This window comes from Hipposideros armiger, unplaced genomic scaffold, assembly GCF_001890085.2.
Source record: "Hipposideros armiger isolate ML-2016 unplaced genomic scaffold, ASM189008v1 scaffold_491, whole genome shotgun sequence".
Classification (NCBI taxonomy): Eukaryota; Metazoa; Chordata; class Mammalia; order Chiroptera; family Hipposideridae; genus Hipposideros; species Hipposideros armiger.
In genome coordinates this window covers 810645-824130 of record NW_017731841.1, presented here as the reverse complement: position 1 = coordinate 824130, position 13486 = coordinate 810645, and the positions used below count along the sequence as shown (strand labels likewise).

The 13486-nt window shown below is 38.4% G+C and overlaps 1 protein-coding gene across 1 annotated transcript in view; it reads right to left on the bottom strand.

The window, feature by feature from the left end:
* CLASP1 (cytoplasmic linker associated protein 1) overlaps positions 1-13486 on the bottom strand; it is a 285385-nt gene that overhangs the window by 59095 nt on the left and 212804 nt on the right. Inside the window, exons 27-30 of the mRNA XM_019667264.1 lie at positions 13137-13381; positions 11349-11412; positions 1466-1468; positions 1111-1274 (exon numbers count right to left, since the gene is read on the bottom strand). Coding sequence (XP_019522809.1) covers positions 1111-1274; positions 1466-1468; positions 11349-11412; positions 13137-13381 — 476 coding nt within the window. The remainder of the gene's footprint in view (positions 1-1110; positions 1275-1465; positions 1469-11348; positions 11413-13136; positions 13382-13486) is intronic.

Genomic DNA, 13486 nt, shown 5'->3' with positions numbered 1-13486 from the left:
TATAAATTAAAGAAACAAGGTTGACAAACCACACACAAAAATGCCTCTCCTTTCTTCTGTAGGTAACTGGTGTATTTAACCTGGAAATGTGCCCTGCCCTGTTGTTAGGTACAGCGAAAAGAAACTGAGGCAGATCTGTAATCGGGTCTATTACTTGAGGAACAGCCCTCAGCCAACACTGAGCTCCTAGATACTCACTTACTAATCCCAGATAAGTTTAAGCAGCTATACATCTCAGCTGCTGAGGAAAAAAGAATGATAAACATGCTTTAGAAACTCAGGCCAACTCTACTGAGAACAGGATTCCTAAAGGAAAGAGGTATCCAGGAAAATTAACAGGAAGGGAATAACTGTTTTCCTTAACCACCAACATTGAGGAATGTAATTGTAATATTCCCGCCATCCCTGAAAATCTGAAATGAATCTTGTCATTCATAAATTCACCTAAATTAAGCAAGCAACCTACAGGCCAAGTCCGGCTCACAAATGTTTTATTTGGCTTTCGCAGTCTAAAAAAACCCCAAAAAACAAAGCTCAAATGTGTTGCCTTAATCCACATTTCTGGCCTTTCTTGAAAAGTCTACTACCACTGGACACACGTTCCAACATGGTCACAACTGACCACACACCTCCAGCTTATTGTATGAATTAACCCTCCCTCCTAGCTACTTCATTCATTTATTATCAGCTGAATCACCCTAGCCCTTGTCGCCAATGCTATACTGGTATATACGAACGTTCCCTAATTCTGACTTACATGTGGAATCTCAAAAAAAAAAAAAAAAGCCAAACCCATAGAAACAGAGAACAGAATGGTGGTTGCCAGTGGTTAGGGGGTAAAGGAAATGGGGAGATGTTGGTCAACGGGTACAAACTTCCAATTATAATACAGTTAACAATACTGTATTTTACACTTGAAAGGTTTTAAAGAGAATAGATCTTAGATGTTCTCAACCACCACCACAAAAAATGATAATTATATGAGGTGAAGAAAGTGTTGACTAACCGCGATAATCAGTATATAGGTGTATCAAATCATCACGTTTTACACTTTGAAGTTACACAGTGTCGTATGCCAATTATATATGAAAAGCTGGGAAAAACACTTACCTTGTGACATCTAGAGCCTTCTGAACTTTTGCTTGCACAGATCCAAGTAAATCTGCTCCCATTTTCTTAAGTAATTGTGTGAGAAGAACAAAAAGCCAGTCTTGCAAGTCATCCTTATGAATTATTATAAAATCTACAAGAGTCTCCAAAAACATACTGAAAACCTAGACACAAATGAAAACCAAACATTTCACATATTTAATTCATAATTTCGTCCAAAGTCTCCAAAACATTAAAAATGCCTACATTGGCTTTGCCCAGACTCTCATATCTCAGGTTAACACTGTTTACAACTAGTGATACTATACAAAGCAAATGTATTAAAGAAAATAAGAAAAAAAGGATTGGAACTTACTCTCTGATGTGAATTCCACCGCAAACCAGGCCATGCAACAAAACAAATTCCATGTTAGTCCACAGTGAATTAATACTTTTTCATGCAGTTTCTTAAAAGACCTGAAAAGACTACAAACTGATAAAATACTCTCCCTTCCCTCAATATGCCTTTAAAATTCAGTACAGAGAGAATTAACTTTGCGGAAAAGTATTAGTTTAATCTGGAAGCCTTTTCTTCTTTTCTCTCTCTCTAAAAAAACCTTTTTATCCATCATAATTCTATTATCTAACATTCAACAAATACTATTATAGAAAGATTCCAGGTCAAGGAGGCAGAGCAGGCAGATGCTGTGCTCACCTCCTCCCACAATATCAAAATTAGAACTAAATTATAGAACCACCACCCTTGAAAACCACCTGAAGACTAGTTGATCAGAAGTTCTATAACTAAGAATATAAAGAAGAAGTCATGCTGAGACTGGCAGGAAGGGCGCAGACAATGAGTGAGCTGGTCCCACACCCACATGTGATGGTTAAGTATCAGGAGGGGCATCTTGGCTACAGAAGTATCCCCTGAGAAGTGAGGGGTCCCAGCACCACACTAGGCTACCCAGCCCAGGACACCAGGGTCAGGAAGATAAGTCCCCATAACATCTATGAACACCAGCGCAGATTGTGACTGAGAAAGACAACAGGCTGCTAGAAATAAAGATGCCACAGATCTTAAAGGGCCCAAGCATAGACTCACAGCTCACAAAATCACTCACTCAGCGTTCCAGAGCAGAGCAGCAGCTCAAAAAGCACCAGGGACATACAGGGAGTAACTGAATTGACTAGCTTCAGGGCAAGGGTTGGAGGGGCAGGGATTGGGATAGCTCTCACAACTGTCTGTTCAGAAGTGCTGGTAAGTGCCATTATTCCTTTGTTGAGTCCTTCCCCTACCCAGACAGTAGATGCAGACAAGCGCCAAATCTGAACTCTCCATTAACCTAACATTGTTCATCCCAACCTTATGATTCCCTGAGACCCCACCCCACCTGAGCTGTGAGCCCAAACTTCTTTTAGCGGATTTTCCACAGTAGCGAACAGACTCGGCCTGTGCTGCAGAATTTCCTAAAATCTCTCAAAAATCCTCAAACCCCAAACAAGCAGTAGCTGGTCTCAGCATTCCCCATACTTCTTCATAAGTGGCCCCAAGCCCGGCACTAGTGGTAGCCAGCCTCAGTTCACAGTCTCTCCTGGGCACCTCCAAGCCCAGCACAGGCAGCTAGCAACTGTGCTGATCACTTTGTAGCTACTACAAGGTGGTCACGGGCCAGACATAGGCAGCAGCTGACAATGGCATGACACTGCATGCCAAGGTCAGCTACTAGGTGGGCTGCAGAACCAACACACCTAGTGGCCAGCTTCAGATCATATCAGAGCTCTACCCAACAAGCTCTACAGAGAACACAACCAAAGGGTTAACTCAGCAGGCACCAGAGCCCCACTAAAGGATTCACGGCCCATGGGGGTCAACCCCCATACAACAGCCCATCCACTCTAGTCACAGTCAGTCCTCACAGCCAGTCGGCCCGAGGGTCAATCCCACCCATTGATGTGCCAAGAGAATCAAGGCTGAGCTACAATAGGAGGGGGCACACACAACCCACACAAGGCACCCATGGAGCACCATGGTCAGGTGACCAGGGAGTCTGTGTCACTGGGCCACACAGGACACCTACTACATAAGGCCACTATGCCAAGACTGGGAGACATAGCAGATCTACCTAATACATAGAAACAAACACAGAGAGGCAGCCAAAATGAGGAGACAAAGAAATATGTTCCAAATGAAAGAATAGGACAAAACTCCAAAAAAAGAACTAAACAAAATGGAGGAAAGCAATCTACCAGATGCAGAGTTCAAATACTGGTTAAAATGATGCTCAAGGAACGCAGGGAAAGAATAGATGAACTCAGTGAGAACTTGCACAAAGAGATGCAAACCATAAAAAAGAACCCATCAGATAGGAAACCAACAGTAACTGAAATAAAGAATACATTAGATGGAATCAACAGCAGGGTAGATGAAGCAGAGGATCAAATCAACGATCTGGAAGAAAAGGTGGCGGAAAACACCCAATTGGAATAGCAAAAAGAAAAAAGAATTTTAAAAAAAGGACAGTTTAAAGGACCTCTGGGACAACATTAAGTGTAACAACACTCACATCACTGGGGTACCAGAAGAAGAAGAGAGAGCAAGGGACTGAAAAGGTATGTGAAGAAATAGTCACAGAAAACTTCCCTAACCTGGTGAAGGAAGCAGACATACAAGGCCAGGAGGTGTAGAAAGTCCCAAACAAGAAGAACCCAAAGAAGCCCACACCAAAACACAATATAATTAAAATGGAAAAGGCTAAAGACAAAGAGAGAATCTTAAAAGAAGCAAAAGAAAAGCAGTTAGTTACCTACAAAGGAGCTTTCATAAGAATGACAGCTGATTTCTCAACAGAAACTTTGCAGGCCAGAAGGAGTTGGCACAAAATATTCAACATGATGAAAAGGAAGGACCTACAACTAAGGTTACTCTACCCAGCAAAGCAATCATTTAGAATTGAAGTAGAGATAAAGAGTTTCCCAGACAAGACAAAACGACCAAACCAATATTACATGAAAAGCTAAAGGAACGTCTCTAAAAAAAAAAAAAAAATCAAACATATGAATAAGAAAACATACCAAAGAAAAAAATTCTCAGTGACAAAAGCAAACAAATAATAAAAGCAGTGGATCAACCAACTATAAACCTAGTACAAAGGTTAAAGGCAAAAGTAGGAAGATTATGTGTAATTACAACAGCAAATTAAGAAACACACACAAGGGGCCGGCCGAGTGGCGCGATGGTTGAGAGCTCGCTTGGGATGCCAGAGGGCCCCGGTTCGGATCCCACATATGAGGGCCAGTGACACTGCCCTCTACAGCTAAGATGCTGAACGACAGCTCAACCTGGAGCTGGGCTGCCATGAGTCGCCGGCGACGGCGTAGGCTGCACTCCCTGTGGCAGTGGGTTGCCATGGGCTACCGTATGTAGCCAGCAGCCAGCGTGAGCGGCCAGCAGCCGCAGTGAGCGGCCGTCCAGAAGCCGGCGACTGATCTGCCTCGCCCGGGAAGAGCGCAATGATGGTGCCAACTTGGGCCAGTGAAGCAACATCCTCCACAACTAGACTGAAGAACAAAACGACAGCAACTTGTCTGTTCCCCTTCCCCCAATTCCCCAGCACTGTTCCCATCCCCCCAATTCCCCAATAAAAATCTTTAAAAAAAAAAAAGAAACACACACAAGGAAAAAAAATGACACAAACATGAATGTGGAGGTGGCCAGTAAAAATGGTTGAGATTTTAGAATGTGTTTGAGCTTAAATAACCATCAACTTAAAATAGACTGGTATAAACATAGCTTGGTATATAGGAAGCACATGGTAACAATAAAGCAAAAATCTACAAAAGATATACAAGAAAGAAAAAGAAAGAAATCCAAACGCAACAGCACAGAAAGTCATCAACATACAAGAGAAGACACTAAGAGAATAAAACAGAAACAGAAAAAAAAACTATAAAAACAATCAGAAAACAAATTAATAAAATGGCAATACCTACATACCTATCAATAATTATTTTAAATGTAAAAGGACTAAATGCTTCAATCAAGACATAGGGTGGCTGAATGGATAAGAAAACAAGACCCATTCATATGATGCCTACAAGAAACCCACTTCAGATCCAAACACACATAGATTGAAAGTAAAGGGATGGAGAAAGTTAATTCAAAAATAGACTTTAAAACAAAGGCTGTAACAGGAGGCAAAGAAGAACATTTCGCAACGATAAAGTGATGTGTCCAACAGGAGGATATAACTCTTGTAAACATTTACACACCCAATATAGGATCACCTAAATATATAGAGCAAGTGTTGACAGACATAAAGGGAGAGATCGATAGTAATACAGTCACAGTAGAAAACTTGAACACCCCATTGACATCAATGGATAGATCATCCAGAAGGAAAATAATGAAACAGTGGCCATAAATGACATTTCGACCAGATGGATTTAATTGAAATGTTTAGGACATTTACCCTAAAAGCAGCATAATATACATTCGTTTGAAGAGCACATGGACCACTTCTGCCAGAGTAGATAACATGTTGGGCCATAAAACAAGTCTCAATAAATTTCAGAAGTTTGAAATCATATCAAGCATCTTCTCTGATCATATTGGTATGAAACTAGAAATCAATTACTAGAAAATTGAAAGACACACAAACACGTGGAGGACAAATAACAAGCTATTAAACAATAAATGGGTCAACAATGAGATCAAGGAAGAAATAAAAAGACACCTTGAGACAAATTAAGTGAAAATACAATGATCCAACATCTATGAGACACAACCAAAGCAGTTCTAAGAGGGAAATTCATAGCACTACAGGCTTTCCTGTAATTATCTATTAATAATCTAATAAACAATCTAACCCCAAAGTGAATGGAAGGAAGGAAATAATAAAGATCAGAGTGGAAATGAAAGAGTCTAAAAAAGCAAAACAAAAGATCAATGAAACCAAGAGCTGGTTCTCTGAAGAGATAAACAAAGTTGACAAACATTTAACCAGACTCAACAAGAAAAAAGAGGGTCCAAATAAAATCAGAAATGAGAAAGAAGTGACAACTGACACCAGAAAGACACAAAGGATTATAAGAAAATACTACAAACAATTATATGCCAACAAAATGGACAACATGGAAGAAATGAATAAATTCCTAGAAACATGCAATTTTCTAAGAGTGACTCAAGAAGAAACAGAAAATCTGAACAGACTACTAACTACTAACAAATCTGAATCATTAATCAAAAAAAACCCCAACATACAAATGGACCAAATGGTTTCACAGGTGAATTTTACCAAACATTTAAATAAGAAATAATACCTATCCTCCTCAAACTATTCAAAAAGATTAAAGAGGACGGAAGGATCCCAAGCTCATGTTACAAGGCCCCCATAACTCTGACACCAAAACCAGACAAAGGCGTTACTAAAAGAAATATAATAAGCTAATATCCCTGATGAATATAAATGCATAAACCCTCAATAAAATATTAGCAAACCGAATTCAGCAACACATTAAAAGATCATACACCATGATCAAGTGGGATTTATTCCTGAGATGCAAGGTTGATTCAATATCCGCAAATCGATTAATGTGATACATCACATAAACAAAAGGATGAAAATCGTATTATCCTATCAACAGATGCAGAAACAGTATTTGACAAAATCCAGCATCCATTTATAATAAAAACTCTCAGCAAAGTGATAGCGGGAACAAATCTCAGTATAATAAAGGCCAAACCCACAGCTAACAACATATTCAACAGTGAAAAGCTGAAAGCTTTTTCTTTAAGATCAGGAGCAAGACAAGGATGTCCACTTTCACCACTTTTATTCAACATAGTATTCGAAGTCCTAGCTACAGCAATCAGACAATAAACAAAAGGCATCCAAATTGAAAGGAAAGAAGTATTATAAAGCTGTCATTATTTGCAGATGAGATGATACTATATAGAGAACCCTAAAGATTCCACAAAAAAACTATTCGAACTGATAAATGAATTCAGTAAAGTAGCAGGATACAAAATGAATATTCAGAAATCAGTTGCACTTTTATACACCAATAATGAACTATCAGAGAAATTAAGAAAACAACTCATTTAGAATTGAATAAAAAAAATAAGATATAATACCTAGGAATAAATTTAACCAAGGAGGTAAAAGACCTGTACTTGCAAAATTATAAGACACTGAAGAAACTGAAGACGACACAAATAAATGAAAGCATGTATCATGCTCATGGATAGGAAGAACTGACATTATAAATATCCATACTATTCAAAGCAATCCATAGGTTCAGTGTAATCCCTATCAAAATACCAATGGCATTTTTCATAGAACTAGGGAAAATAATCCTAAAATTTATATGGAACCACAAAAGACCCTAAATAGCCACAGCAATCTTGAGAAAGCAGAACAAAGTTGGAGGTATCACACTACCTGATATCAAACTATACTACAAGACTATAGCATAAAAAGGGTGTGGCACTGGCATAAAAAGAGACACAAATCAATGAAACAGAATAGAGTCAAGAAATAAACCCACGCCTGTATGATCAATTAATCTATAACAAAGGAGGCAAGAATATACAATTGGAAAAAGACAGTCTATTCGATAAATACAAGCAAAAAATGAAACCAGACCATCTTCTCACATGATATACAAGAATAAACTCAAACTGGATTTAAGACTTAAATGTAAGACCTGAAACCATAAAACTCTTAGAAGAAAACATCGGCTTACTGCTCTCTGACATTGTTTTTAGTATTGTAGTATTTTTTCTGATATATCGCCTCAGGCAAGGGAAACAAAAGAAAAAATAAGCAAATGGGACTACATTAAACTAAAAAGTTTTTGCACAGCAAAGTAAACCGTCAATAAAATGAAAAGACAACCTACTGAACGGGAAAAGATATTCATCATATATCTATGATAAGGGGTTAATATGCAAAATATATAAGGAACTCATATAACTTAACACCAAAAAATTAAACAGTCCAATTAAAAACTGGGTCGAGGATCTGGATAGACATTTCTCCAGAAGACGACATACAGATGGTCAATAGACACATAAAAAGATGCTCAATTTCACTAATAATCAGGGAAATGCAAATGAAAACTACAATGAGATATCAGCTCACACTTGTCAGAATGTTTATAATTAATAAATCAACAAACAAATGTTGAGGACATGGAAAAATGGGAGGCCTCGTGCATTTGTTGGTGGGATTGCAAATTGGTGCAGCCACTATGGAAAACAGTTTGGAGGTTCCTCAAAAAATTAAAAATAGAACCACCTTGTAACCCAGCAATTCCACTTCAGGGTATTTATACAAAGAAATCCAAAACACTAATTTGAAAAGATACAGACATACCTATTTTCAATGCAGCATTATTTACAATAGCCAAGATATGGAAACAACCTAAGTGTCCATCAACAGACGGATAAAAAAGATGTGGTACATATATACAATGGAATATTACTCAGCCATAAAAAAGAATAAAATCTTGCTATTTGCAGCAACCTGGATGGACCCAGAGGGAATTATGCTAAGTGAAATAAATCAGACAGAGAAAGACAAATATTATATGATTCTACTTAAATGTGGAATCTAAAAAATAAAATAAATAAATGAAACAGAAACAAACCCATAGATACAGAGAACAAATTGATGGTTGCCAGATTGGGGGTGGGGTGGGGTGTGGGTTGAAAAAAGGGGAAGGAATTAAGATGTACAAATTGCCAGTTATAAAAACAGTCACAGGGATGTAAAGTACAGCACAGGGAATACAGTCAATAATATGGTAACAACTGTGTATGGTATCAGGTGAGTACTAGACTTATTGGGGTGATCACTTTCTAAGTTATATAAATGTCTAATCACTATGTTGTACACCTGAAACTAATATATTGTATGTCGAGTGTAAATAAAAAAAATCTTTTAATGAATAAAGATTACAACGTGACACCTACATAAAAAAAAATACTATTATAGGATGAGGTGAAAAAAACGTGTATATATTTCATTTTACTCATCTATTGTAAAGTATGCCAGTTCAGATAGTGTAAACTAATATCTTTATAAAAAGATATTATAAAAGCCATGAAAATCTTTATAATATTATGGTAGAATAAAAAGCACTGAGAGCTCACATAATTGTCATTCTGGTGTTTACTCATTACTACTGTCTAAGATGAGAAAGAATTGAGGTGGAATATCCCTGAACCCATTTCAGAGAGTTAAGAGGCACTGTGTCCCCGCCTCGGTGCATGAGTCTTGCCCTACTGGGACAATGCAGCCATCGTATCCCATTAGAGCGCAGTGACTATCAACCACCAGGGGTCTCCTGTGAGACAGCTCAGAAGAAAGTCAATGAGCCCCAGCTGTGGGATTCCTAGTTCAGCTCCAAGGCAGCTAGTGAGTAATAACTAAACTGAGACTTCCAAACTCACTGTACAAGAGCCTTCTGTTGGAAACAAATTTCCTTCTTTATCCTCACATTCTGGTTCTGAATCAGCAATCTAGAGGTGACAGGTAACAAAAATGTCATCAATGTCCAAAAACTAATATCCTTTATGCTATGAATCCTATGAATCTTATGTTTATGCTTTAAATCTTACTGTTTTTAACACTATCTTAGAGAAAAATCTTGGTAATTGTATCTTTGGCTATTTGTGTGGTTCCCTTACCTGGACTGCTTCCTTCATCATTTAGTTAACTGTTAACCTTTCAGATTTTAATTCATATCTCACTTTCTTAGGGAAACTTCTGGCTACTTCACTGAAAAAACTCAATCCAGTCTGTGATGTGTGTGAGCACCACTAGTTAAGGTTCAGCTCCCCCCAGACTAGAAGTACTCAGGCAGGACTGTTTCTGTGTTGCTCGCCAATGTGTATCATCAGCATTTAGTTGAACACCTGACACAAGAGGTACTTCATAAATATTAAAAGAAAAAAAGGTGGCATTCACCTTTCTTGGATCTTATTAATATTGCTAATGTTAACCTAGCTGTGAGGGTCATAACAGGAGTTTTAGGACAGACTTCGAGACCAGTGACTGAGGAGAAGTGCTGCCAAAAAGGGGGGAGAACCCTGCATTCATTCTCCTCTGCTCCATGGCAAGGGTGGTGTGCTGCTTTCTGCATCTCCGGCCCAGAGCAGTGATTCAGTATTAAATACTGAATGAATGGACAGATGGGTGAATTGAATTGTCCCTTCAAGGACAATTCCTATGAAGAAGAAAGGCTAGGAAAAGAAGGGACATCACAGAAACGGGCTGGACTTTCTGGCCATCACAGGTTTCGTTCTTCCAGCAAAATTCAGAACAGATTACTTTTACCAGGAAAACTGCAGTATGAGATAATTAAACCCTGTATGTCAAACATTTAAGATTTGCTTATAGTGAGTAAGGTTTTATCAATTTCTAGTTTAGTTTCTGTCCTTTCTTCACCCTTTAACTTTCCTGATATCGTTATCCATGTTTTCTTTCTCTAAAAGCATCTATCAGCCTCTAAAGGATTCCTCCCAAACAATGGTATTTATTTAAAATCTAGATTCCAAGTAAACTTTTATAAAGGGCCCCTCTCGGCACTGCTCCTAGAAAGGGCCCGTTCTCTCATGGACAGGTGTTTTCCTTCAGCAGGAATGCCCTGTCACAAAGGCAGTCCTCAGGCTTAGTGTTCTCCTGGGCCCCCAGGAATGTAGGCGCCAGCTGAGGGGCCACCATCCAGCACGTTCGTTCTTGGGGACAGCAAAATTCTATTTGAAGAATAACTTAACCTGGTTTTCCAATAAATCCATTACATAAATGCTTCTATTTTTCTATCTTGTCCTATATTAGAAAAATTCTACATGGGATGCCAAAAAATTATTATATACTTGATCATTTTCTTCACTACTATAACTCTTTTTAAAAAGGCACAATATTATAATACAATGTTACATTCTAGCACCTAGCCCACTATTTGCCTAATAGGAGCCACCCAAAAATATTTGCTGAGTGAAAAGACTACATCTGATTCTCTCCGTAACTCTTACTCGAAATATACTTTATTTATAACTTGAAGTTTCACGGACCTTTGAAGTTTCCAAGAATTCTGATTTTAAAAGATGTGACAAACCTTTGCTGAAATTAGTATTAAATCAGTAGGTGTAAACCACACTATAGGCAATACATCTCAGTCTTCAGTAGTATATTATACCGCTCACACAAACATGCAGAGTATGGGAGCAAGGCATGATTCCCCACACTTACTTTGCTATGAGGGTCAGCAAACATCCGTGTGAAGATCTCACACAATCTTTTCAATTCTACTCGACTAAAGGAAATAAAATGGAAATAAATGCACTTAAAATTCTGTAAGTCAACACTGAAATTACAGCTTTGCTTTTAAAAATTCTTTTATTTCAATTGTAAGCTTTATATCATTTTTATGTAACAAAGTTTTTTTCACAGTGAATTATATTATTTAATTCATGACGAAACTAAGCAGGAATATAAAACTGTCATAGTTTTGTTCTCATTTAAAAATGAGGCAACAATCTCAGAGAGTGGTTGCCTAAGGGCACACGTGTGCAAGTGGTGAAGCCATGAGCTAAATTCTGTTCATTTCATTCCAGGTCTGTTGTTTTCCACCTGCCACAGATGAAAGGCAATGGGATAAACGAGGAAAAGCATGTGTTTTGGGGTCAGGCAGACCTGGATTTTACAGACGAAGTACTCTGATACTGACGAAGTACTCTGATACTTTATATCCGTAACAGTCACACAGGACAAGCGCTCCCTGGCTGCTGATGGTATTAAAGCAGATAACCCGTCCTACCTACAAGTGTGCCTAAGATAAACCAAACACTCATTTCATTTTAGGGCTCCTTTTCCTTTTCTTATTCTTAACTGTACTACCGAGTCCCATTTTTTACTTCAAGGCTTGATTAAAAGTGTCATCTCTTCCCCAAATGATGCCTGAGTAATCTCCCCTTATGCACATGAGATAGTTGGTTCAATGATCCTTTAACATTATTAACAATGTAATCTAAATTAGACCAATGCTAATCAAGAGAGTTTTAGAGATTGAATGGATACTTGAACACTAAGAATCAAGAAACTGTGACCACCAGAATTATACAGATTCTTGAAGCAATGATCACAACAGATCATCCTCATTTTGTTTTTTGACAGATCCCTAGTGGTCAGAGGCTACCTGCATTTCAGAAGGCATATGACAAAACTTCTCGTGACATCGTCATGAACAGAATGGAGCAAGGTGGGGATGGTGGTCAGCAGGTAGGAATACAGCAAGGTGAGTCAGACTGACTGGACGCCATACTTGCGGCGTGGTGATTCACTTGTCAGTGCTCACTTAGCTTTGCAGAACCCACCTAGGACCATAAACTAATCCGGTATCATAATTTATCTTTAAAAAATTATCTAAAGAATACAATATACTGTATTTCATGGATTCTAAGTTGCCCACTTTTTCACATTTAACATCTCTGTAACTGTAAGATTCATCTTATAATCAAAGACGTATTAGTAATGTCAGGTTTAATAAGCAGCACTTCTTCTTACAGGGGTATAAAATCACGGTGTGTAATGGTGCCTTATATTTGATGAAACATGGTATAAACACACATTTTTTGGTATGTGTAATACATGCTCATTTTAGAATATTTATGAAATACAGAAACAGAAAAAAGCAAAAATAATTCTAGAGATAATATTGTTACTATTTTGGAGTACACCATTTTAGTATCTCTTTAGTATGCATATTTATAAGCTATGTATATGCATATGTATATTAAAAAAACTTTAGACTGAGATTGCTATCTTATCCACAACCAAGTGTTTTTATAAATCTAATAAATTATAGAGCATTAGCCAGAAATTTCAAAGTCTCCGGAAGGCATAGACGAGGTCTCAGCCCTCTTATCACCGTTAGCGCTGGGCTCTGTAAGGACTCCATACATGACAGGGAATCCATGTAAGCCCCGGATGAGCATAACGGGCTCAAGCTGAGCTCACAACTTGGCCTCTTATCCTCACCTCAGCGTTCTTTGGCTCTTCAGCAAGTTCTGCAGGCCTAGAAGCCCTTCTTTCCTTTCTGACCAGTTTGAACTAGCACAGTGGTTGAGAACTTCTGCTACATCCTCGGTCTGCCGCAGATAATGGGGAATGCCACCATTCCTGGAACCATAGGAGCGCTCCGAGCAAACACTCGAGGCATCACTGTTGGCATCATCGTCAGAATACATCCCATACGGCTCGTATCTCCGCCTCACAGGCTTCTTCTACCAGATCCAATGAGGGATGGGGGTGATGGAGGGAGAAATGGAAAGATGAGATGACCATGAGTCAGACCAAACAAAACTACCGACAACAAAGAGTTAGATGTA